General features: G+C 45.1%; 1 protein-coding gene across 1 annotated transcript; it reads right to left on the bottom strand.

The window, feature by feature from the left end:
* Positions 1 to 919: 919 nt before the first annotated feature.
* adgrf3b (adhesion G protein-coupled receptor F3b) lies at positions 920 to 27,331 on the bottom strand (the record flags this gene model as incomplete). The annotated part of the gene is made up of 15 exons (XM_083933948.1): positions 920 to 979; positions 2,690 to 2,731; positions 3,958 to 5,253; positions 7,679 to 7,864; positions 8,995 to 9,188; positions 9,310 to 9,450; positions 9,565 to 9,807; positions 10,297 to 10,527; positions 11,739 to 11,863; positions 13,166 to 13,224; positions 13,326 to 13,390; positions 13,539 to 13,673; positions 14,987 to 15,139; positions 26,890 to 27,087; positions 27,256 to 27,331. The coding sequence occupies 15 exons, from the start codon at positions 27,329 to 27,331 to the stop codon at positions 920 to 922; spliced, it is 3,204 nt and encodes a 1,067-aa protein (XP_083790074.1).

Here is a 27,331-nt window from a genome sequence, read left to right as displayed (position 1 = left end):
CTGTTTCACTCTTTAAAGACAAAAAGATGACCAAACATATGGATGCATTTCATATATTACTCCCTGGAGCAGGATTTGACAGCTTCCCCACTTCTTCCAACTGTACAAAAATGTATACAAATACCCCGGGTACGGGTGTTGCCATAAGCCACAGTGTGTTGTTCTATCGGAGCAGAGTGTCGGCTTCAGTGTGATCAAACAAATGTTGCCAACTGCACGTTTAAGTGGTTTGAGCTGGTGTGGATCTAAAGCCTTAAAGCTATACAATGACATTTTTGACCTCTATTACACATAATTCATTCATCCATCCATCTTCAGCCTCTTGTCCCTGTCGGGGTCGCGGGGGGCTGGAGCCGATCCCAGCTGACACGGGGCGTGAGGCGGGGTCCACCCTGGACAGGACGCCAGTTTATACACGTAGAGACAACCGGAGAACCCGAAGAAAACCCACACAGTGAGGCGACAGTGCTAACCACCACCCCACCGTGCCGCCCTATTACAAATAATGCAAATGATAAATATTTTGTAACTGGATGCATTTCATATATTACCCCCTGGAGCAGGATTTGACAGCTTCCCCACTTCTTTTAACTGTACAAAAATGAAGCCAAATACCCCGGGTACGGGTACTGCCATAAGCCAGACCCCCCATAGTCCCACCCATGCACCTGCCAATCAATCACAAGTTGTCAATCATGACATCACACCTTGTTTTCATAGCATCAAATAGCGTGGGGACTGAGCTGAGGACGATGATCGATATAACAGTAATAATAATAATAATGCTAAACTCTATCAAATAAATAAATATGATCAAAACATCATCTATTTAACCAGCTTAAATGACAATGAGCCTAGTTTTAGGACATTCGTGTCGACCTTTGTAGCTGTCTAGGATCTATTATCGAACACGTCCACTCTAAAAGAAGTTGCAGCCACACATGGAGCTGCAGACGTCAGTTGCCGTTTCCGTCACAGTCTGAAATGAAGAGATGAAGTATTTAGAGTTTTTATAGACAAGATTCCCAAACTTACAAACTCATTCACCCACACACACACATTTCATGTAAGTTGGCATAGCTTGCTGAGAGGCTGGTTGCGGTGACTGCAGCAACATTTGACACTGGACCTTGTGTGAAACAAACTGCACAACATGCAAAGCAGAAAGCAATCAAATAACACACACAGAAGCGTTGTTACCGTCTACACTAAGGATGATAAAGGCGTACTTTGTGCCGCCTTAACAGCTGAAACAAAGCTAACAGGAGACTCAGGAGGATGTCAATCAAACACAATAGACACATCCACACAGTCTGGAGAAGAGGTCTAATCAACCAGGTTAACTGAAAACACCCGTGTGGGGGTTCAGGGGCTTTAAATTAAATGGTGAAGTGGGAATAAAGAATGAGACTATAGGAAAGAGGCTGAGTCAGCGGAAGAAAACGGCTGTGCTTTTGGGTATGACCAAGCATACCACTCAGGGTTCGTTCGTTCTCTCAACTTGATCCAGTCGTCCTCGCCTACAGGAGTCTCCATCTTGTCAGACTTTGACTCCGCCTCATTTCCTTTTACCAAAAAAGGGCATGTATGGGACGTTGGGGGGAGGGGCGTACGTCCATCTGGCTGACGTTTACCTCCGAGGAGAAGTGGAGGCTAGCTGTCACTCAAGAGGCCACGCCCCTAATTATTCATAAACTTTAACCTCCAATCAAATAAAAACTAGCCCCTCCCCCTCAGTGTTGTCATGGAGATCTGATCTAAACACACAGACTAGAATGTTCTTTTGTCCTTAAACAGGTTTAATGATGCTGTGTAAACGGCCTGTTTAACATGGGGTTCAATGAGAAACTGCTCTGTTATGAAACCTGCCCCTAGTGGACACTCAGAGAACTGACGCTGACGGAGCTTCCTGATTGGATCAAACAGGAAGGAAGCTGTGGGCGGGGCTTTGGTACGACACATACACTGTAAAATTTGGTCTGCAGTTGCCATGATGCCCAGTAGGTGGCACACTGTCATAGAGAGACCTAAATGGAAACAATCACTTTAATTCTAGCGCCATCTGCTGGAACCCTCCAACAGCGCCGCTCCAGTTCCACTACGCATGCGTCATACCTTAGACAAGCTTAGACGTTTGTTTTGGTGTGCTAGCCTCCTTCCTTAGCCTTGAAGCTAACGAGGAAGTGCCTTAAACCTGCATTCTTAACAGGGGGTGACCATCCACCAGCAGAATCGGTAGCTTTGCAGGTTGAATGCATCTACAGGCAGGTTTGCTTATTGCTATTGAACACCTGTGCCACTGGAGGTGCAGCCAAGGAAACATTTTGTGGTGTTACACAACACTGACCTCCGTCTTCATTTGTGTTTTGTGTATGTGGTGGAAATCAAGTTCTTCGTGCTGTCACTTTTCCCTTTTGCTTTTTCCTAAAAGGTGGAATGAAACAGAGTTATGATGCATGTTTCCAGCATTTTATGGTGTAATTCAATGGTAAACTTACCATTATGAGCTTAACCATTTCCTCTCGAACCTGTTATTAATGACACAAACTGTTTAATACATTGAGGAGATGGTAAAACAACATGATTATTGACAAAAACCCTCCAAATCTGTCAAACCCACTGGACATGTGAGAGCTTTCCAATAAATCAATGAACATATTGACTGTTAAGAACAAAATGACAAACCTACCTTCTGCTCCGCAAAACACCCCGTTAGCAAAATGAAAAAGCCCTACGAGAGAATGTAAATACATATATGTAGATATTTTTGTTTGTAAAAAAACATTTTGAGTGTGTGTTATGGAAGGAGTGGCTCATACAACACTGAGCCAGAAGCTTTTATCAGAATTAAAGCAAAATGTACTTAAGAGTATAAAAAAGATTGTACTCATATGCAAACAGTTCCCGTTTAGAGCTATATTTAGTTTGAACAATGAATGCCTGCACATCACCTGCATATATGTATTACAGTATGCACTGCAGTACATCATTTGCATACATACAGCATTCAGAAAGCAAAGTACACCCTGATATGAAAATTCAGTGATAGCTGATTACTGATATATCTGCAAATCGTATTAGAGTACTTTGACGTTCAAATGTGCACAGGTTGGCAGGTCTGCTTTGATGTGTAGGTGGCGTAAAATCACCCCAGGGTCTTTTTCGGCAAATACACTCATCAGCTAATCCAACTATTAACAGAGAAATCCCGGAGAGACGCTAACAGCCAGATGTGGCTAACAGTGATTAGCTCGGGGTAGCACGGTGAACGCATTCAAAGGTCTTTTTTAACCACTAATGCTGCTGAAAATAACAGCAAACCTCTGCAGCAGCATGAGAAGAGTCCCTACACACAAAACAAAGCAGCAACAGCGTCGTTAGTGAAGCCAGAGTTTATTAAAAAGAGTGTTTTAAAGACTTACCTACTGGCCCCTGTACCCGCTCCTCTCATAGTAAAGTCCATTACAGTAGAAGGAGCCCATTGGTGCTTTGTTGTGTGTGTAGGGACTCTTCTCATGCTGCTGCAGAGGTTTGCTGTTATTTTCAGCAGCATTAGTGGTTAAAAAAGACCTTTGAATGCCTTCACCGTGCTGCCCCGAGCTTATCAGTGTGTTAGCCGTATTCGGCTGTTAGCGACTCACTGGAATACCTTCATTAATAGTTGTTACATGACAAAAATTGTCTTGATGGCTTATTTCACGAGTGTATTTTCCAAAAAGAATTCACTTTAAAATGCGTACAGGTCGGCAGGTCTGCTTTGATGTGTGGCCGGTTATCTTAGATATAAATGATGTAAATGATTCAAGAATACAGATCGAATACAGCTTATCTCTGCGAAAGAGAACACTGGTATTAGGTTGGGAATCAGTATTGTTACCTGAGCTGAGCTACTGCAAATTGGCTGTATCGGATTAATGAATCCCTAATAAAAACATTCTGTTTTTGCTTTCAAATTACCTGGAAGGAATTGAGGATGGTAAAACTATATTCAACAACCACAGACAGGGGATCGTCCTCATCCAGTAGAAGCTGAGCAAAGCCGAAAATCCATGTGACTCCAAAGACAGGCGTAAGGAAGACCACCACTTTAATGATGCTTTTGGCCGTCTCCTTGTCATCTGTCTTGCTGCCCTCGGGGGCTGAGGACTTCATTAGTGTGAAAATGACGACCACCATGGAAAAGAGATTTGTCAAGATGACCACTCCCACAGGTAGGAGGAAAGCGTGCATCGAACCCTCCAACAGTCTGACATAAACGAGCCAGCACGTGTCCTCCCTGTGGTACGGCTTGTCGGTGTATTCGCAATACACATAGCTGGACCCCACTATTAAGATTGGGCAAACATAGCCTACGATGCTGGAGAAGAACATGAAGACTCTTTTCCTCAGCGGGCTGAAGACGAAGATGAGCTGGTGGACAAGCATGACGCTCAAGCACAGCATCCAGCTGAACATTACCAGGAAAAACAGGTGTTTGCATACCGTCAAAACCCGGCACCAGGGCTCGCCGAGACTCTCGGGAGAGGTGGACGCCAAGAAACAGCAGTTAGCGAGCAAGAGGAATACGGCAATGTTCACTATGGCTGTGTGACGGAAATGTGAAAGGTTGGACTTAACCACAGCCGACCACACCAGAGACTCGACGAGGAGGAAGATCAGCAAGGAGCCGATGGACACACCCAGGCCCACATTGGTAATGATATCTAGGATTGGATTGGATATATTACCCTTGGACATGAGGACAGAGAATGAGGTCAGGTGGTTGCATTCGCAGATTGTGCGGTTACCATTAGTAGCTATGCATCCTTTATCCGACCAATCCCTCTCTGTGGTGTTCCAGAAGACGCAGAACGGTTTAGTGTGGTACCGCGGATCCCGGGGGAACTCCAGTCTAATGTCTATAGACGAATCGTTGTTGTCCTCCAGCGTGGCTGATATTAGGAGGCTGGTAGAGATGCTGTCATGGAAGTTGTTTCTTAATTTATCCATTAATTTTCTCACAGCAACAGTTTTTATTATGCCGTGGGTCATGCTTAGATTCACAGCGATGTCAAACGCAGAGACTTTACAGTCCCTGCCTGAGCAGAACTTTAGATCTACATTTTCACTGTCAACTCCATTGCTCTTGTTGACCTTGATATTCTTTACCAGATCCTCCACAGACTGAAGGTAAGTGGCTGACATCTCATACCTAGTAGAGTCGTTGGTCTTCCAGGTCTTGTTTAACATATTACTTGCTGCGTGAACAAAATCCTGAAACAGAAGAATTCAAATAAAATAAAAGTCTCATTTTTATATTCAAACATGACACCGAGGTTGCCAAACTACACAGATTTGCAAAGCTCAGAGTATGGAAATGTGGTTATGTGGTAACAGGTATGTGTGTTTCCTATCTTTTGGCTGTACCAGCAGAGATGAAGTTGAATGGTTTGTTGTAAGTGCTGATTCCTTGACACTAAAACCTCTTGCTAGAGGTTCTGACAACAGTCACTCCTCCTGGTACCACTTAAGATATTGATATTGTGTGAGTGGTTCCCGAAGTGGTTTTGTGGCATTTTGGGTTTCCATCAATAGTGGCGTTTCCATTACGGTTGAATTCCTGGTATAAGACGGGTCTCTCTAAACTAAACGCCACTTATTTGAATTTAAGCCGCCCTAAAAGGTCGTTTTTACGGGCTTTTGTTGACCAACTAAACTAAGGACTGGAATTCTCCGTTCAGACTCTGGGACGTCTTTAGTGTCTCACGGACCACCGCTGCCTACAACTCTACCTGACATGCTTCCTCCTTTTCAACGGATGCAGGATCGTTATCTCCTCCATCGCCGCCATGTTTGTTGTTGTTGTTGTTTATTGGAGTAACTTTTTAATCTGGATTACTCCCTCTAGATCAGGGATGTCAAAGTCAAATACATCAGAGGGCCAAAAAAACAAATGTGCTACGAGCCGAGGGCCGGACTGGAGTAAGTACGCTGGCTACCGTTGCATTGTGGGTAATGTAGTTTTGGTGCGTGAAAAACACCAGCAGGCGGCTGTGGCGTGCGGGCTGATTCTAATACTAATCAAATATCATCCTGGGGGCCAAGATCATTCATTTGCGGGCCGGATCTGGCCCCCGGGCCTTGATTTTGACACCCATGCTCTAGAGGATGTTTTGCTCAACGTCCATCCCAGCGTAGAGAACGCGTGAAAGCATGAGGGCAGTGGCGTTTAGAACGTTGATAGCGTACGTCTCTATTTCCGCATGAAATGGGAGCAGAAATGAGCCTTAAGCAGGATGTGATGTAGGTATGACTCGATGCCACAACAACACATGGCACATTTTTAAGCCGGTGATGTAGCGAGTAGACATTTTCCTCCAGTGGTGTAGTGCTATGTTTTGTTTAACCGTATCTGTGCAGACACCTGTTAAAGTGAGTGCTGCGGCTCTTTGCTTTGCTGCCCCCTCCCCTATTTTCCCGCCAACCTTTAACTGTCCTGTCCAAATTCTAAATTGCAAAACGAAAACAAACTCTTTTGATGATTTTGATGTCAGATTATTCAAACTGCTGCTGTTTTGTATTTATCACCTGGAGAAAGAAATGCTGCAGCACTGTTCTGATGTAAATGACAATAACCTGACGACCGGAGGTTAACCTCTTTAGGGTACGTTTTTGGAATGGAGACACGCTGAGTGAGAGGACATTTGAGAGGGTATGCCCTGAAACTTTCCCAGGGACCCTCTATACAGTTTGAGACAACTAAAACCGGGCTGTACAAAATTCAACTGTAAAGTGAAAGCTACTTGGGATATGGCTTTTCATGGAAGCTATGTGTCCCACACGGGTATGCCTCATCGGGAAGGAACATTTTTGACGATGGTGCCAAGTCTAGACTGTCGTCTTCCTATGTACATACAGTACAGACCAAAAGTTTGGACACACCTTCTCATTAAATGAGTTTCCTTTCTTTTCATGACTCTTGACGTTGTAGATTCACACTGAAGGCATCAAAACTATGAACACATGTGGAAATATGTACTTAACAAAAAAATGTAAAACAACTGAAAACACGTCTTATTTTCTAGTTTCTTCACCTTCTGCACTGATCACTGCTTCGCACACACTCTGCGTTCTCTCCATGAGCTTCAGGAGGTCGTCACCTGAAATGGTTTCCACTCCACAGGTGCGCCCTGTCAGCTTCAATAAGTGGGATTTCCTGCCTTAAAAATGGGGTCGGGACCCTCAGTTGTGTTGTGCAGAAGTCAGGTGGACACACAGCTGATAGTCCCGCTGAATAGACTGTTAGAATTTGTGTTATGGCACGAGCGGCCATCATTACTTTCAGAAATGAAGGTCAGTCAGTATGAAAAATTGGTCCCCAAGTGCATCTAGGATTTTCATAGTCATGAAAATAAAGAAAACTCTTTGAATGAGAAGGTGTGTCCGAACTTTTGGTTTGTACTGTATGTACATGTGAACACGTGTGAACCCCGTGCAACCCTCTATTATCACATGGTCAAAATTCCATACGAACCTCACATGATTACAACTGAACCATGACAGATCAAAACATCTCTGACAACTGAGGAACTCCATACACTGAGGAAGGCTAATACATGTTGTTAAAGCTTTGGAAACAGGTCCCATGTGATGTTCAAAAAGTTCTAAAAGCTAAAAGTAATAATCAACAAGGGCTTACAGGAAAGACGTCGTCTTGCAAGGCAATGTTTGTTGATGCACTGGCCATCACGTTGAGAACATTGATGGAAGCACTGATGTCGGCTATTAAGTCACTGGAATCAGGATCGTATGTGGACCTGTTGTTAAGTCCTCCAAATATGTCCTTGGCCACCTCCTGGGTAGCCCCTAATCCTTTCAGGAAGTTCTAGAAACAAAACAACAGTTTGATTACGGTAGGGTTGGACTACCTGCGTGAGAAACGTGTGCATCACCAAACCTACTATGCAGCCAACGATGCAGCGCTTGGCTGAACAAGTAGAGAGATTTGGCCTCGCCTATTTTTACTGCGATGTGTGCAACAGCATGGCATCACTTTCACCTCAGTTTCGATGTTTTCATGTCTGGGACCTATTCTAAATGTTCAAATGTTTAATTTCTATGTAGTTTGTGGTGCACACACACTGATGAGCACTCGATGTGAGGGAGTGGAGGAGCTGGGTGGTAGAGGGGGAGGGGCGTGAGAGTTGGAAACATCCGAAATTTGACTGAGTCAACTCGATCTCCCTCTCTTTTCTAAACTGAATACATGAGTAATTCCTTTCTCTAGATAACAGCATGTAGGATGTGACAGTTGGTCGTTGTCCTGCCCCTACACAGCCAACCAGAAAAAAAACACCAAACATGCAGCGGTCAACACCGATTAGATGCTCAGCGTATATACGAAGCAACCCATTTGCAAAGCATAGGTGGGGCAGCAGGCTACACTGAGTAGCATGTGGCTGCTGCCAGCTTCACTGTGGGCCAGATTGTACTATGTATTTTTTTACCGTGACCGTAGCAGCTTTACTTGGATATAATGGAAGTGTTCGGCTGCGGGCATCCCATGACAGCCATGTGGCGCTGCATTCGCAGTGCATACAATTTGGCTGTAAAGCTTTGATGACAAAGGCCAACTTTTGCGTTGTCTCACGTCGACTGTCTGGGCTAAAAAGTGACACTTGAACTACAGCTGAAAGCCAACTTGCCACCTCAACTGGCTCCTTTCAACGCAAAGGAGCAGCGGCTCTACTCCGAGTTCCTCACGGATGCTGAACTTCTCCCCCTCTCTCTAAGGGAGACTCCAGACCCCCTCCTGAGGAAACCCATTTCAGACGCTTGGACCTGGACCTGGTTCTTTGGGTCCTGACCCAGCTTTCAGGACCACAGGTGAGGTTAGGAACCAAGATTCAGGACCAGTAGTGTAAATTCCTAATTCATTAAATGTCATAACAAACAAACTTGAACGGGTAAGTTTTGATAAACGTCAGAATGCTCTCATTTTCAAGTCGCACTCACGTCTGCAGCATTTAAAACTTTGTTCAGTTCTTGGTCGACGCAGTGGAAGAACACATCCTGCCAGGCGGGGCCTTCACACGTGCGTGACCTATATCCCACCCTGCCCTCTGGACATGTTCGATTAATCACTGTGTCTCCTGCTGGGGTTTTTGGCCAACCATCTCTCAGATCCTCACTGCAGAATTTTGCCCCCTCTTGGAGAGAAATATAGGGAATCATTAGTTATTAAAGTATTCTGACAACATGAAAACATGACACATACCGCAGAGTAAGTTTAAAATAGAGCTGATTCAATAGTGAGTAAGAATCACTTACTGTAAATTACTGGGATGACCAAGTTTTCTGTCTTTTCTTGTTCTTTTATGTTCTTAAAAGTCACAGAAACAACATGCGCGTCCTTCTTTTCCTGGCAAGTGACAGAAACGTCAAACGTGTAGACGAGGAGATTCTCATCATCTGCAAAAACAAAATGGATATTAGCTTTATTGTTAAGTTTTTAGGCATTTTGCAGAAACACTGTGAAGTCAAATGTGTGTTGATGTTGTCAGAGACACTGTAGGTTTGTCTTACATGTTATATCTAGTTCACTTTTCCGAACACCGTTGTAGCTCCACCAAACTTCATAGCTCTCGGTGCTGTTTAGTACGGTGGCGCTGACCTTCACCGGGACGCTCTCAGTGCTCAGCTTTTCCGAACAGTCTGCGGTAAGAGGGTCAGCTTTCAGGACGATCTCCTCGGGCAGGAGCGCCACTCTCAGTTGTGCCCTGGCTGTGTGCCTGACTGACCCACTGGTGAACCCACACTCGTATAAGCCTGCGGGGAACATGGTGAGGTAAATTCACACCAGCTGCAATCGGCTGAATATGACTCGTCCAATTTTTTAGGATATTTTTGACTCAGATATCACCAGCGGATTTGTATGGGAATTGAACAATTCCATTAAAACGTAGTATCCAAAGTAGGGGTGATGGTGTAAATGGAAATAGTAATAAATGACCGAACAAGTAAGTGATACCTAAAGCAGTGTATATCCTCCTGATCATCCTGTGGTGGGCCAACCCCGACAGAGGGTGTCTTGTAATAAGTGGCCGAAACACCCAATGATGTTTGGGGCAAACAACTGATGATGTGGCGTGCTGGTGGCCCCATGTGATCATTGCCAAATCCCACCCCACCCAAGAGTAGAGGACATCTCAAATGACGTTCAGTTGATGTGCTGAATATTAGGGATATTTAACAACTACTCCTATTAAGAAGGAATGGTTTGACCTTCATTTGATCAAGAACCAACTTTGTACTTGCCTGACCAGCTGCCCGTCACGTTCTTGAGTGTGACTTGAACACATGACTGGTGTGCCGGTGAGCTGCAGCTGAGGTTCAGCTGCACCACACTGCCCGTGTTGAGCTCAAAGCGCTCATGCTTCCTGCTCATGTTCCAGCCAACGCTGCCTGTTTGCTCCTCAAACGTGCATTTCAGCACTGGGTTAGAATTGTAGCACACGGTCGTCTCCGGGGCCTCCATGGTGACCATTCCTGTGTGAAGAAGGCAAAATAAATACACAGCCATACAGTGAATGATGATTAGGCTAGAATTAGGAGACGCAGCCTTTTAATGTCATCTCATCTCATCTCATCTTCAGCCTCTTATCCGGGGTCGGGTCTCGGGGGCCGCAGCTCCAGCAGGGGACCCCAAACTTCCCTTTCCCGGGCCACATTAACCAGGCGTTCCCAAGCCAGTGTGGAGATCTAATCTCTCCACCTGGTCCTGGGTCTTCCCCGAGGCCTCTTCAGTCCCTGTAAATCCCTGAGAGACTTTGGTGCTGTGCAAGATACCTCAACAACTTCTCCATGAAAATGACAGCAAACCTCTGCAGCAGCATGAGAAGAGTCCCTACACACACAACAAAGCACCACTGGGCTCCTTCCTTTGGGATTGACGTTGGTAATCCACTGTAATGGACTTTACTATGAGAGGAGCTGGTACAGGGGCCAGTAGGTAAGTCTTTAAAACACTCTTTTAATAAACTCTGGCTTCACTAACTACGCTGTTGCTGCTTATTTTTATTGACAGATGACAGAAACTGACGACCAACATCTCTCTCAGTATTTCAGGATGTCCGTCGGGGCTTTGATGACTCGCTCGCTCCTGATATTCATGCCACTCTTTCTGTGAAATGCCCGACGCTGCCCCCATGGTTTCTGGTGGTACTGCAACGTTTGGTCCGTATCAGGACGCATCTGTAAGTTTTCAGGATACGGGCAGAAATACGGACGAAATGTACGCAGAATACAGACAGAAGGCTCCGTCCGTGTCCGTATGCGTCTCTAACGTAGAGCAGAAATGAGCCTTTATTTCACTAACTACGCTGTTGCTGCTTTGTTGTGTGTGTAGGGACTCTTCTCATGCTGCTGCAGAGGTTTGCTGTTATTTTCAGCAGCATTAGTGGTTAAAAAAGACCTTTGAATGCCTTCACCGTGCTGCCCCAAGCTTATCACTGTTAGCCACGGCCGGCTGTTAGCATCTCTCCTGGATTTCTCCGTTAACAGTTGTTACCCAAAAATTGTCTTGTTTTATTTGATGAGTGTATTTGTCGAAAAAGACCCTGAGAGGATTTTAAACTGGAATTTTACTTTAATAAGCACATTTTCATCTAGATCAATAATTAGTAGTATCGGGAGCAAGAGTAAGAAATAGGTCTACATGATGAATGAATGATAATGAACAGCGACACTTTTATACCGACCTGCAGTGTCGACCCGCAGTACGCCGCCAAGTTTTGTCTCCAGCCCAGTCACGATGCCCTGAAGGGTTGACGTGCTGAATCTGACGCTGACGGCTCCTTCAAAGTCAGCCACTTGCATCTCTAGCCTTTAAAATGAAGAAACATCATCAGGTGAGACGGAGCCCATCTCTTTGTTTTTATTATAAATGAAATATTAACATTAGCAACTGAAATGCTTCGTGATGACAGGTTTGAATATTATGTACAGCCAATCAGCAAATCTGTAAGATGCGGTCTGTCAAGATTCGGTTCTGTCAGTTCCCTCCTCTCTCCCTTTAATGTGAGTTTGTCTCCCTCTGTCTGTTTCTCCCTGCATGTGTCTCCCCTGTGTGTTTGTTCGTCTCAGGTGCAGCTCGTTACGCTGATCACCTGAGGAGTATAAGAACCCAGAGCTGACAGGCGTGCAGCGCCGGACCGTTGTTATCATTCCCTTGGTAAACTCTTCGTCGGTTGGCTCCCGTTTCTCCTTCGTTCAGGTTTTTGTGCTCCTCGTTGATTGTTGTGTTAATCATTGTTGTCTTTGTTTCTTTACGTAGTTTCCTCGTTCCTGTTACATTTGTTTTTGACGGGTTTGACAGTGACTTCCTGTCCCGTTGTGTTTCCATGGTAGCAGCCAATAGCGTTGGACGTTGTTGGTTGCCAGGGTTGTCTGTTGTTGGGTGCAGCTACTGCAGGCTGGCACTGGGTGAAATGGAGTTAGCCAATCCTGCAGCTGCTTGGGAGCCTCAGTGAAGGGGGCGTTCTTTGTCCCAGCAGCTGAGTGAGCGGAGACGGGCGACAACCAGAGTCACTATAGGCCGAGCATTCACTCCATGGACTGAGAGAAAGGAGAGGAACGCCATTCAAACGCACGCCCACATGGCTACGCTTCTCCTTGATGCTAACATCACTTTCATCTGCACTTAGCTGGAACGGCTAACGCTAACGGCTAACGCTAACTGTCAGTCAAACTCCTCTAATCCTTGTTTTGATGCTGTGATTTTCTGGAGGGGACGGGTTCAAACAGGCTCAAACAGACTCCGGTCTCCTGGAGCTACTGGGCCGGGTCTGACCAACCTGGCAACCCCACTGCTGGACTTCTTTTTTGTTGTTGCGACTACGATCTTGAGACACGAGATGCCGCTGTTCTGCTCATTCTCAGTATTTGACCTTTAAGGAGTCAATATAAAAAAGTGGATGTTGAAACTCCTGGTTTCATACGGGACATGAGCAGCTTTGTCTTTGTTTGACCCATCCATCTTCCGCCCACGCCGCCTTCCTCGTCCTTCATACTACATTACCTGACTTCCGCGTCACCTACACTGAGCGTCTAATGTTGCTGTCACACCATTAATTTCAGTCAAAGGATTAAAAAAAAGGAAATGACACATAAAAGTCCATAACTTTACCTGAGACCGGTGACGTCCAGGTACTCAAAGCCGTTCAGTTTCCGAAAGTCCTGTTGAAGCTTTGAAAAGAAAGATCATTAAACCATATTTATGTGATTTATGTATCACAGAAGCAAACATCATCAAGAATGCATAAGTACACATTTGCGATGAGATGTACCGTAACAGTTTTGGTGTTGTCCCAGGTGCCAGGTATATTCAACGTAACCGATCCAGTGATGTGAACTGTGTTGATAGCGAACATCATCATCAGTAACGAGTGATAACAAACAGTAAAACACATTAGTACGCAAGAGTACGTCTAGATTATAGCAACCCTTAACGCGTTTTAGTACACTTGACACTAGAACACTGGAGGGAAATGGAGACCTACCTTTGACTTTGGCGACGCACAGTGGTGTGATGTCAGACACATTTCGCTTGCAAGGACTTTCGTCGCAACAGCTGTAATTGTAGCAGACTTCGTTGCTCCAGATGAACCCGGAATTGCAGTTGCAAGTGGTTTCATCTTCAAGAATCAGGCACTCTGTAAAGACCACACTTTTGAAATCCCTTCAAACTTGATTTCCTGTTATTCCTCTTTGGGGGGGGGGGGGGGGGGGGGGGGGGGGGGGGTTGGTAAAACTATATATTTCTGGAACCCTCCCAGACCGAGTAGTCTGCTGGAGCAGCTGCATTTCAGCCGCAGACAGGAGGAGACAAATAAAACTTATGATAAACTTATTAAGCAGGCCGGCTCCATCCTGGGACGCCCTGTGGACTCAGTGCAGGTGGTGGGAGAGAGCAGGATGCTGGACAAGCTGTCATGGCTGCTGGTGCAGGAGTCCCACCCCCTGCAGGTCGCTCTCACAGCACTGGGCAGCTCCTTCAGCAACAGACTGATGCACCCTAAGTGTGTGAAGGAGAGGTACCGCAGGTCCTTCAGCAACAGACTGATGCACCCTAAGTGTGTGAAGGAGAGGTACCGCAGGTCCTTCAGCAACAGACTGATGCACCCTAAGTGTGCGAAGGAGAGGTACCGCAGGTCCTTCCTTCCTGCTGCTGTCAGACTCTACAATCAGCACTGCTCCCAATAGACTGTTGACTTCATCCTGTACCCTGCACTGTGCAACACGCCTGTACTAAGATCACTTCTTTTTTTAATCTTTTATCTTATTTTGTAATATTCTGTTGCTGCTGTGACACAAGAATTTAATGCGTGCACGAGCACGAGGCCTACGGCGGTTCTGAGGTCATTTCCTGTGCGCCTGTTGGGACGTAGAAAAAAGAAGGAGGGACCATGAGCGGACATTTCAAACAATGGCGGTGAAAGGTTCACGTTGGTGTGATGCGGAGGTGGAGTGTTTACTGCAGATTTGGTCGATGAAAAGATTCAAAAACAGTCGACAAGACGCACAAAAACTCCGAGGTCTACGGAAAGATCTGGAAACAAAGCCACGCATCGCCATGACGTCATCAATGCGTGTGACGTGTTACGGCGGGATGACGTATAGGCAGCAAGAAGCATTCTCGGAGGCCCAGGTAGTGTGAGTACAAACGGGCCTGGAGGGGGGGACACGGACCCTAAAGCACGGGGCACGGCACAGAGGAACAGTGTGAGTGCGCCCTAAAATAACGACTGATCTCAACTTTATTTGTGTCAATGATCATCGAAATCTATTCGACGTGACTTCCTGCCATCCAACGTGACAATTTCACTGCTGGAAATTAAATTCTAGGTAGGTAGGTCATACTCTAAGGTTTCCAAAAAATATATAGTTTCCATAACCCCCCCCAAATTTGAACGCAATTAGACAAGGAAACTGACTAAGACGTGGATACCTGCCACCAGTTCACTGTGCGAGAGAGTCACAGTGTGGGAAACTCCGTCACTGTCGCTCACTTCCAGGTTAGTTGTTGTATCCAAGGCTGACAGGACGGCCTGGGCGTTCAGGGTGATGTTACTCTCCACCATCAGCTCAGCCACGTAGACATCTTCAACAGAAACGGGAGATTTACCTTTTCACGCAGACAAAAGCACCTTCGTTAAAGTTACTGAGAGGGGAGAGACCCACTAACTACACACACCATACACTTAGCTGCATGTGTGAAGGTTTACATTTACAGTGAGTTACATCAGTGCATGCTTTACTACAACACATATGCAAGAAACACTGGGAACACAGACTTTGCAAAGAAATGAAGCACTGCTTCACGTAAACAGTGAGGAAGTTATTCATGTGTGTATCCACCGTGTGGAGTGGGTTTAAGATGACACAACAGAAAAGACGCGTGTCACCGTCACCTCATTTACAGCCCTGTATTTCTCATCAGTGCATGTCACTAATTCACTTCTTCCCCGGAGTTGTGTGTGTGTTGTCGTCACGCAGGTCTGTGCTGATGGTGATGGTGCCTGCTGCCGTGGTCCTGTGTGCAGGTCTCTGTTGATGGTGGTGGTGCCTGCTGCCGTGGTCCTGTGTGCAGGTCTCTGCTGATGGTGGTGGTGCCTGCTGCAGTGGTCCTGTGTGCAGGTCTCTGCTGATGGTGGTGGTGCCTGCTGCCGTGGTCCTGTGTGCAGGTCTCTGCTGATGGTGGTGGTGCCTGCTGCCCTGGTCCTGTGTGCAGGTCTCTGCTGATGGTGGTGGTGCCTGCTGCCGTGGTCCTGTGTGCAGGTCTCTGCTGATGGTGGTGGTGCCTGCTGCCGTGGTCCTGTGTGCAGGTCTCTGCTGATGGTGGTGGTGCCTGCTGCCGTGGTCCTGTGTGCAGGTCTCTGCTGATGGTGGTGGTGCCTGCTGCCGCGGTCCTGTGTGCAGGTCTCTGCTGATGGTGGTGGTGCCTGCTGCCGTGGTCCTGTGTGCAGGTCTCTGCTGATGGTGGTGGTGCCTGCTGCCGTGGTCCTGTGTGCAGGTCTCTGCTGATGGTGGTGGTGCCTGCTGCAGTGGTCCTGCATGACGCTTCCTTCTACTTCTTTAACTATTAGTCATATAAACTGTCCCTCGTCTTATTAATTATAACATTTGCAGCCATAAAAACACCATCAGTGGTGTCTCGCTGTATTGCAGCAGCTATTGCCGCTACTCATCATTGATCATGTTTGTCATAATTATTGTCATTTTCATGTTCACCTTAGCTGTGCTTGTTTCTACTGTTCTGCTGTTTTAACTGTTATAACATATGAGTCATATTCACATTACTATAGATATTATTATTGATACTGTTACTCTTTGATTCCTTGCATCTCAGGAAGTGTCTCTCTCTCTCTGTCTTTTGTCTGTCTTTGTCTTTTCTCTCTCTCTCTCTCTCCTTCTCTTCCTCTCTCCGGTGCAGACAGATGTGCGTCCTCCACAGAGCTGGGTCTGTCTGACGTTCCTGTCTGTTATAGTGAAGGTTTTCAACGCCACCGTACTCTACGGGGGAATTGTTGGGTCTGTGTAAATCATAAATAAGTCATAGAGTGTGGTCTTTACCTACTCTGTAAAGTGTCCTGAGACAACTTTGGTTATGATTTGGCACTGTAATCAAAATTGAATTGAATTGAATTGAATATTTTCACGCCTTAGACCGGCCCACTTTAGTTCACAACTGACTATATTAAAATAACAATAATAATAATAATATTAATGAGGAAGAGGCTTCACCGGTGCCTCCACCCAGCAGCTCCTGAGGACTTTTGGGAGCAGTGGCTCCGCACCCAGGAAGGCTCTAAAGGAGCTAGCGGAAGAAGGGAGCTTCTGGATCTGGCTCAGAAGAAAGGACAAAGGCATGGGGAAGGCAAGGATCCTAGGGTTGGCTGCAGGGAGACGTCCCTGTCGCTGCTCCACCACCCACAGATGTTCCAGGAATGATGGAGCGAAACATCTGAGAATGGCGGCTCCCGGCTGATGACGCTGCAGTCAACCTGACCTATTTGGCACTGTCGGAGGTGCGTCAAGCAGAAATGCTTAGCAGGTATACTTACCTGTGCTTCACTCATAATAATCAAGTTAATTCTGGATGCTTTCTCAGACGAAACACAGAAAAACAAAACAGAAACGAGAAAAGAAGGAGAAGAAGTTGGAAGGTTGAAAGCAGTGATAGTGGGACGTGTGGAGGTGTTTTACCAAAGCTGCGTGAAAGAGTAACGAAGCAACTCACCTTCTGCGAAGACCTGCAGAGGCAAGAGCAGAGTGAGTGTCCGTCACGTTAAATACAATAAATATGAGTCACACATTTAGAAGCATGCAACAAATCAATAATCGTCTTCATCACCATCTTGGACTCGTTGTCCTGACGTTCATGTGTGTGTTGCTTTTTTGTTTATCATCGTGTTTCTTTGCTGAACGCCGTCATGATCGAATATTAAAGTATAATAATAAGTCTTAGTGACTTCAAGTGGATCAGCTGCCTTAACATGATGTAAGGTGTTGTTTTGTTTATTTACATTTATTTGCATAAATTCAGGAAGTGACATCACACGTTCTGTTTAAGACACGTGCTGAGACAAAGGGGCTCTTCTTCTCCTTTTCAGGCACAAATTTCATTCAAATGTTGCTGTTTTTTCTGTGCAAATGCTATCGTTATGAAAGCTGTCTGACATAAATTAAATAAAATAAACATTCAAAGTTCTGTGCATTGACATAGAATCACAATACAAAGTGAACTTAAGCTACAGTCCTGTTTGTTCTCCATCAGACGGAGGAGTGTGTTTACCTGGGAGGAGATGAAGGCCGCTCCCAACAGGAACAGTAACACGCGGGGACACATTGTTTCTCTGGGGGGGGAAATACAAAAGCAACATAAGCTGAGTCAGACCGGGTTGATAGAAGCACTTCAGCTCCAACTCTGGGGTTTTATTTACTCTGCGAACACTTTGCATGGCAAGCTTTAAGTATTTAATTTAAAATAATCCCTCAAATATTTGACTTGTGTTGCTGTTCAGACAGTTTCTATGTGACTATGAGTCCAACTGTTATATCACGTTCATCCTAAAACGATCTCTTTTTCTCATCAGAGCCTGGAAAGCCAATCTTTCAGCTCGTCAGACGTCTTTGCATCACGCTGTGGAAGCACATAACGGGATGGTGGCTTTCACTGCCTTTTGAAACAGTGCAGTGTTCCCATCCTGCCCACAGAACCAGCGGCCGTATGCGGCCTACCACATTATTTTCTTGTAGGGTCAGGACGCAGCATCGTAGCCATAACTACACTGTTGATATGTAAAACATGTGCAAACATACAGTAACCACACCAACATGCACACAAATGCTACCGCAGCAGTCCGACACAGTGATAGAAACACCTTTATATCATATCCAATCAAACTATTATAACAAACAGAACTGCAATACTGATACTGAGGATTAGTATTATGGTATGACCTGGGGGGGCTGTGGCTCTGGGGGTAGAGCGGCGCGTCTACTAAAAGGAAGAAGTGAAGTGTCCTTTGGTAAGATACCTTGTCGTTCCTAGAGTGTGGAACAGCCTGCCGGAGAGCCTCAGGGTCGCGGAGACTGCTGAGGTTTTTAAAAAGAGGCTTAAGACCCATCATCTGTTTAACCAGGCTTTTAGTTAATTGATTTCTTTTAGTCAGTGCTAATCAGAGCACGTTTTATCCTTTTTTACTGTTTTAATATCTGTTTTTTAGCCTTCATGTTTTTATTTACATGTCTTATGCTCTTATGCTTTTATCTTCTATTTCACGTTTTAGCCTCTATGCTTTTATGTTTTAGTCCCTCGTTTTTAGCCTCCATACTTTAACCCTTACTGTTAGGCAACAGTTTTTAATCTCCAGTGTTTCCTCAGGGGGCCTAAAGGACTGGGAGTTGTCTCTGGTCTGCCCGTGGGGGGTGCTGTCCCCTGGACGGTTCCGGCCCGGGCGGCTAGAGGGCTCTGCACCTTGGTGCGGAGGCTCCTGTCTGCCCGGGTTGGGGGGGTCTCTGTGGCGGTGCTCCCTGTGACCTTGGACTGGGATCTCTCCCGGTGTGGTTGGCCCCCCAAAGGGAGCTTCCTCTAGACTCCTCTGTGCCTCAGGTCTCGCTGCCCGGCCGTATCTCTGTAGTGACAGCTAGTGTTTGTGTAGGTGTGAGTGTGTGTGTCTGTGTGTCAGCGTGGCTGTGTGTGTGTGTGAATGTGTGTATGAACGTATACATATGTGTGTGTGTGTCTCTGTGCTTGACTGTGGGAGGGTTCTTTTAACTTTCTTCTCCTGATTTTATTTGATGTTTCTCTTTTTCTGTACAACTCTGTGAGGCACTTTGCGACACTTTTCTGTATGCAAAGCGCCATATAAAAAAAGTTTGATTTGATTTGATTTGATTAGAGTCTCCAAAAGTAGAACGGGAGGCTCCTCTCCTGTGGAACCGACCCCCGAGAGAGACAGACACTGTCCCCATATTTAAGAGTACGCTCTAAACCTTCCTCTGTGATACAGCTAGGGCTCACGAGCTACGATGATTGGGTCAGGACAGTTGCTTGCATCTCTGTCTCTGTCTCTCTGTCTGTCTTTTCTCTCTCTCTCTCTCCTTCTCTTCCTCTCTCCGGTGCAGACAGATGTCCGTCCTCCACAGAGCTGGGTCTGTCTGACGTTCCTGTCTGTTATAGTGAAGGTTTTGAACGCCACCGTACTCTACGGGGGAATTGTTGGGTCTCTGTAAATCATAAATAAGTCATAGAGTGTGGTCTTTACCTACTCTGTGAAGTGTCCTGAGATAACTGTTGTTAATGCATGTTGTCCCCGTGTGTGCGTGGGTTTTCTCCGGGTTCTCCGGTTTCCTCCCACAGTCCAAAGACGTGCAGGTGTTCGGTTCATTGATGACTCTAAATCACCCGTAGGTGTGAATGGTTGTCTGTCTCTGTTCGTCTCTATGTGTCCTGTGATAGACTGGCGTCCTGTCCAGGGTGGACCCCGCCTCACGCCCGATGTCAGCTGGGATCGGCTCCAGCCCCCCACGACCCCGACAGGGACAAGCGGATAAAGATGAATGAATGAATGAATGTTTGTGCTGTCACTTGTCGACAGAACGTGTCTCCCTCGTCCTCTGTTTTGTCTCCCGACCCTTCCACCGCGCAGCATCGCTCCCGTTCTTCTGTTGTTCTTCCATTGTCAGAAATTAGAACAATGTGTCGATCAGCGGCTGATTTAACGCTTCACGCATCCCCATTTTTGATTTTGATGAGTAATTTAAACAGGTCCAACCATTCTGCACGTAGGGACTTGAGCAGTTAACTTATTCCTACAGGTTTTGAGACGTAACTATTGAGCAGAGAAGCAGTTTGATGTATTTCGATCAACATGATGATGAACTGCAGGAAACAGCAGACAAATGTGCATTGTTCTCATTTACAACGTGTTCTAAAGAATGAGAACTGGCTTCAATCGAGTGCACAAGTGACGAGATGATGGGAACATTCAACAGAGAATGTCAGACGGATGTTTTCATGAATACGCATGTGTCGTGCTTTTTACAGTTATACCTTTGTATTAGAAATGTAGCAGGGTTACGGGTGAATGCTAAGTATCGAGATCTAGCCTCTCAAAGATCTTATCGTTCCTGCAAAAATAAAAAATATAATACATTAGGAAAAAGCTCTTACCTTGTCTTTACGTGCATCGCACAGAAAACAGATGATTCACGCCAACTTTGCTGTCATTAGCAGACGGAAATCCATCCATATTCCATATTTTATCACGTACACGTCAGAATACGAGCCGAAGTGAAGTGTCAGAAAGACTGGGTTAGGCTGGAACGTGTGTGTGTGTGTGTGTGTGTGTGTGTGTGTGTGTGTGTGTTGGGGGGTGTTACGGGACACACTTATGTCATGACTTTGTGTTGGAAGGTCATTTGCATAGATGGCATGTCTCCATAAGTCCGGACTATGCAATGTAAACTCAGAGCCTTTCAGCTTTCCATAGACATTTGTCTACCAAATCCAGCGTTCTCCTTCAGGAGGTCACAGAGCAGATGCCCGTCTCATGAACGCCGTCGGGTTTGTGGCGTCTGTGAGTCAGCGGCCTCGTAACAACCTCCTGCTTAAGAGCCTTGATCATCACAAAGCTGGGTATTTCCTGCCTCTTCTGTGGAAAGTAAATAAGTACCCGAGTACTGGACTTCACTAACAGCTGGACGTGGCTAACAGTGATTAGCTCGGGGCAGCACAGTGAAGGCATTCAAAGGTCTTTTTTAACCACTAATACTGCTGAAAATAACAGCAAACCTCTGCAGCAGCATGAGAAGAGTCCCTACACACAAAACAAAGCAGCAACAGCGTAGTTAGTGAAGCCAGAGTTTATTAAAAGAGTGTTTTAAAGACTTACCTACTGGCCCCTGTACCAGCTCCTCTCATAGTAAAGTCCATTACAGTGGAAGGAGCCCATTGGTGCTTTGTTGTGTGTGTAGGGACTCTTCTCATGCTGCTGCAGAGGTTTGCTGTTATTTTCAGCAGCATTAGTGGTTAAAATAACAGCTGTGACACAGTGAGACATCGGAGGGTCGCCGGTTCCAGTCCCTGTGTGGACCATGAATGGAGCGTGGATTGGGGTCCCGGGGGCTGGAGAGGTACCAGTTCATCTCCTGGGCACTGCCAAGGTGCAGTTGAGCAAGGCACCAAACCTCCAACTGCTCGGGGCGCTGATCCACTGGCAGCCCCCTCGCTCTGACATCTCTCCATTAACTGCATGAATATAGGTCCTGTTTGTGTATGTGTGTGTGTGTGCGTGTGTGTGTAACCTGAATAATAACAGAGTGAAATAATTGAATTTCCCTTGCGAGATAAATAAAGTAATTCTTCTTCTTCTGTTTTCTAAATCAGTGACATGCATTGAAGTAGCATTTCATATGAAAATGCTCCATCCGTGTTTGCATTTGCTGTCGTTGCTACGGTGATACAAAGGGGTGGCAGTAGCTCAGTCCATAGGTGACTTGGCTGGGAACTGTAGGGTTGCTGGTTCAAGTCCCTGTGTGGCCCATGTATGGAGTGTGGACTGGTGGCTGGAGAGGTGCCAGTTCATCTCCTGGGCACTGCAGAGGTGCTGTTGAGCAGGGCATGGAACCCCCAACTGCTCGTGGCGCCGGTCACGGGCAGCCCCCTCGCTCTAACATCTCTCCTTAATTGCATGTATAGGTCCTGTCTGTGCATGTGTGTATTTTGGGCCTGTGTGTGTAACATGAAAATAATAATAAGAGTGAAAAAATTAAATTTCCCCATGCGGGATAAATAAAGTAATTCTTTTTCTTCTTCAAAGTTGGTTGAAAATGGAAGTTTCCCTTTGATAGCTCAGTCGAAACCATGGTCGAAACTCGCCACTGCACTCCCAGAATGCACTGGCACAATAGCCCCAGCAGCACTATTGGAAAAGTTCACAGTCTGAGGTTATGCAAATCACATCCCAGAACAGCCACACGAGGACGAATGACACGGACCAAACCACAGGCTGAACAGCTACAGTCGGTGTATTGTGTTATCGGTCGGGTCTAAAAATAGTGCTTTGTTGTTTAAGAGAGTAGGAAAATGTTGTTTACACTCAACAGTCTCTTCTGTTTCACTTCAATCCACCAAAGAAACCAACGCTGATTGGTACAAACTGCTCAAACGTCACCAGACTGATCTGAGAGTGAAACACGACGGAGCTCAGAGATCAGGACGGACTCAGGAGGCCTTTTGTTTTCTTAACAAAGCTTCAAAGTGAACAACAGAAAGGACGAATGAGACAAATGGGGACCAAGAAAAGCATCAAACATAAACACTGGAGGATAAAGTGAATAAGGACAAATTATTAAAAGGCCAAGGAGCAATGATAAAACCTAGCATCAAATGAAATATTGATAAATGCTTTTTCCTGTAAAGGAAGGTTTTAAGAAGGTGGTAGGTTTGTGGTGAGTCTGGTCACAGCGGGAAACCTATGGTGGCGTACGCCGAGCGCGTAGAGTACGCAGAGCCCGAGTACCTGGCGGGGGTGCCCCAAAATTAAGGTTAATAAAAGATGTCATTACATTTATTATATTTCAATAATATATAAAGTATTTATCAACAGATGCACCTTTTTACAGAACATAAAACCAAAACAACAGAAAGGACGAATAAGTCAAATGGGGATCAAGAAAGCATCAAACATAAACACTGGAGGATAAAGTGAATTATAATTATAATAATTTTTCCTATAAAGGATTCAACAGGTGGTAGGGTTGCGTAGAGCCCCAAGCACCTGGCGGGGGTTCCCCAAAATTAAAGTTAATAATAAATGTCATTAAATCTATTACTTTTAAAAAATATGTAAATTATTTATCAATACATAGATGTTCTTTTTAGTTGCGTACTCTATCACTCAATTCAGGCAAATGAGATGTTTTTTTTTACCTACTATCTAAAAATAGTCCACCCCCGCAGCTTCTCTGAAATGGTACAGCCCGTAAACTTCGCGAGTTCTCGTGTTTTCGCGCGAGAGTTCGCTCTGTTTAGCCTTTGCCCTGAACTTGAATTAGCCACATTTAGCTGCTTTAGTAACGTGTGGATGTTGAGACATTAATAATAATAATAATAATAATAATAATAATATTAATGGAAAGTAAGAGACGACATAAAAACGGAAGAAGAGGAAACAGAAAGATGGCGCGTCCCTCGCTGGTGAGTCCGTGTGTAATTGCGTTGCTAGCCTAGCTCGTAGCTAACGCAGCGAGCTAGGCTAGGTTACCTAGCAACCGGATGTGATGTAGCTCAAACACAAACCTTATTTAATCCAGATTTATCAGCTAATGTGGCACTTTTGCAAAGTTTGACAGATGTTTGGCGCCTTATATGAAGTTAACAGAGGTCGAGTTAGCACAGAGCTAGTTAGCACAGTGCTAGTTAGCACTGAGCACTGCATCAGACCAAGCTTTTCTGCATACAGTGCATTTTATTTACACAGTTTCACATCATAACAAAAATGTTTATTGACTTATTAATATTTGTGCATTAAAGCTGCATTATGAGCTCCGTTCTCCTTAAATACATTTCACCTCTGAGCTCTAATTTATCTGTTTTATGCACATAGTTAAATTAAATGTGATCTTCTAATAACTCTGTCACCTCTGCCTGTTTTTGTTGTATATATTATTATTGTTAAAGTATATTTTTTATATTGTGTTGTATATATTATTGTTAAAGTATATTTTGCATATTTTGTTGTATATATTCTTATTGTTATAGTATGTTTTGTTTTGTTGTATATATTCTTATTGTTATAGTATATTTTGCATATTTTGTTGTATATATTATTGTTATAGTTTAATTTGCATATTTTGTTTTGTTGTATATATTATTATTGTTTATTGTTTATAGCGCACTGTGTACTGCATGCATATATTGGATTCTATGTATGTTACGTACAAAGTGTTTATTTGCTGACCCACTGCTGCTGTTACAAAATCATGTCCCAGTCTGGGATCATTAAATCTCTTTGTAGTTTGTTTTGTAGATTCTGTGTCACCTTTTTCTTTCTGTTGTTCTTTATTTTGTTCAAAAATAAATACAAACATGTTGACTTCTCAAATTGACCATTTTAAAATATATATATTTTCAATAAAAATGCTAAAACTCTTCGTTCTATTGTGAGAAAAAGACATTAACGGGGCGGATGAATTTACCAAGAAAAAAGAAAAGTGAGAATTATTTCAGAAATGTAATTTAAAGGTTGAATATGTAGAATATTTATTAAGAGCTATATTAAAAAAATATAATAAATAATACACCCACGGGGCGTTTTGAGGGGAGCAGAATGAAAGTTTTGCTTCTCCATTACAAAATATTTTAGTCTGAATGAATATTTTAAATGTTTGACTTCCTGTCCTGTTGTGTTTCCATGGTAGCAGCCAATAGCGTTGGGCGTTGCTGGTTGCCAGGGTTGTCTGTTGTTGGGTGCAGCTACTGTAGGCTAACGCTAACTGTCAGTCAAACTCCTCTAATCCTTGTTTTGATGCTGTGATTTTCTGGAGGGGACGGGTTCAAACAGGCTGAAACAGACTCCGGTCTCCTGGAGCTACTGGGCCGGGTCTGACCAACCTGGCAACCCCACTGCTGGACTTCTTCTTTGTTGTTACGACGACGATCTGGAGACACTAGATGGAGCTGCTCTGCTCATTCTCCATATTTAACCTCTAAGGCATATGCATGTGATATATCCGTTACTTAGAATAGGCGTGCTGTCAGCAGAATGCTGGAAAGGTAAACATGAGTTTTAGTTGGTTGGACTATGCTGCCTTCAAGTGCTATTGAAAAGATGGTTCTTTCCATCCATCCATCTTCAACTGCTTGTCCCTATCGGGGTCCCGGGGGCTGGAGAGGTGCCAGTTCATCTCCTGGGCACTGCAGAGGTGCTGTTGAGCAAGGCACCGAACCCCCAACTGCTCAGGGAGCCGATCCATTGGCAGCCCCCTCGCTCTGACATCTCTCCAGTAATTGCATGTATATAGGTCCTGTTTGTGCGTGTGTGTATTTCAGGCCTGTGTGTGTGTAACATGTATATAAGAGTGAAACTTGAATTTCCCCTTGCGGGATTAATAAAGTAATTCTTCTTCTTCTTCTTTCCACTTGTAAACAGGAAGTTACCAGTGTGTTGTGTTCAGGTGTGTCTGTCGTCGTAGTGAAATGAAACATGGTCGACCCACAGATCCTGATCTGTTAGTTGGGAGAAACTATTTTAGACTCATTCATCTGCTGCAGCGAGAAGAGGATTTATCCAAACACAAACAGTAACAACAGGAAGTGCTTTTTATAAAGCTCAAAAGAGAGCTAATGTTTCTGCTTTAGCAACATAAACGTGTTCTACCCTCATCTGAAGCACATCCTCTTCTTCCCTACCAGCTCAGAAACAGTGATGTTGTAATAAAGTCGACTCCTGCCTTGGTGAAAAGGTCAAAGGTCAAAGGTTATCTCATCTCGGCAACTCTAGTCTACGAGCTTCCCAGTGGAAATGACCACATGAGGGGGTGTTCATGTGCAAATCTCACGTCTGCTTTTGTGCCTTACCATATTTTCCATAGGGGTTCGTTCCATCTGAGGCTGTGGAAAGGGCGACGCCTGCTGGTAGCTTTTAAAATGTGTTGTGGTTGAGCCAAAATATGGTACATTCATTTTTGGTCATTTACAAAATGCCATCTTTGTTTTGTTTAATGTGTTTGATTAGGGTACATCTCATCTCATCTTCAGCCTCTTATCCGGGGTCTGGTCTCGGGTGCAGAAGCTCCAACAGGGGACCCCAAACTTCCCTTTCCCAGGCCACATTAACCAGCTCTAACTGGGGGATCCTGAGGCGTTCCCAGGCCAGTGTGGAGATCTAATCTCTCCACCTGGTCCTGGGTCTTCCCCGAGGCCTCCTCCCAGCTGGACGTGCCTGGAACACCTCCCTAGGGAGGCGCCCAGGGTTCATCCTTACCAGATGATCCTGAACCACCTCAACTGGCTCCTTTCAACGCAAAGGAGCAGCGGCTCTACTCCGAGTTCCTCACATTCATATTTAAGGTATTTGTCCATGTTTCACTAAATTATAATGCAATAGTTTCCTCTGATGTTCCTTTCATTGTGAAATAAAGCGGCTGTGACAAAATAAAGAGCGTTACAGATAAACAGAAGACTAAAGCTGATGCAAATGATGATAATTGAAGTCACTTGTTATCCTATTATAAACAGAAGTGTGACGTGATACATGTGCCATCAGAAAATCCTGCTGTTTGGTATTTTTATTTAGCTTTTGCTCATCACGTTATTTTGTTTCAGATGAGAGGGCCGGTGACAGGGTGGTGAAGAAGTGTCCCAGGGGGTGGTGTCGGCGATGGCTGCGGTGTCAGCGAAGTCGGCGAGGAGAGAGTCTTTTTTTCCGGAGTTCATCTGAGAGTCGTCTGATGTTTTTTTCCCCTGAGGTGAGTGATGTGCTTTTTTGGGTTGGTGGTGGGTGGTGAGGGGCAAGGTGCCATGGTCGGAGCAGAAAGTGGCTGTGAAAAGAGGAAAAGAGGACAGCTCCAGCAGCAAAGGTGTTTGTAGAAGCCTAGCCTATGCACGCTTGTGTAGTTTTGACAAGGGAGGTAGTGGAGAGACTCCAGTTGGAGTAGAAGAGGCGCATATGGCGGATTGTCTCGACAGTAGTAGGAGGCAAGACTTACCGGCATGGGCCCAAAGACTGGGCCCAGTGAGGTTGCTGGTGTCCGGTGAGCAAGGGTACAAGCTGCTCTGCTTCAT

The sequence above is a fragment of the Echiichthys vipera genome (genome assembly GCF_963691815.1).
Source record: "Echiichthys vipera genome assembly, chromosome: 19".
Taxonomy (NCBI): Eukaryota; Metazoa; Chordata; class Actinopteri; order Perciformes; family Trachinidae; genus Echiichthys; species Echiichthys vipera.
The sequence above is the reverse complement of the archived record's forward strand: the minus strand, read 5'-3'. Positions and strand labels throughout refer to the sequence as shown.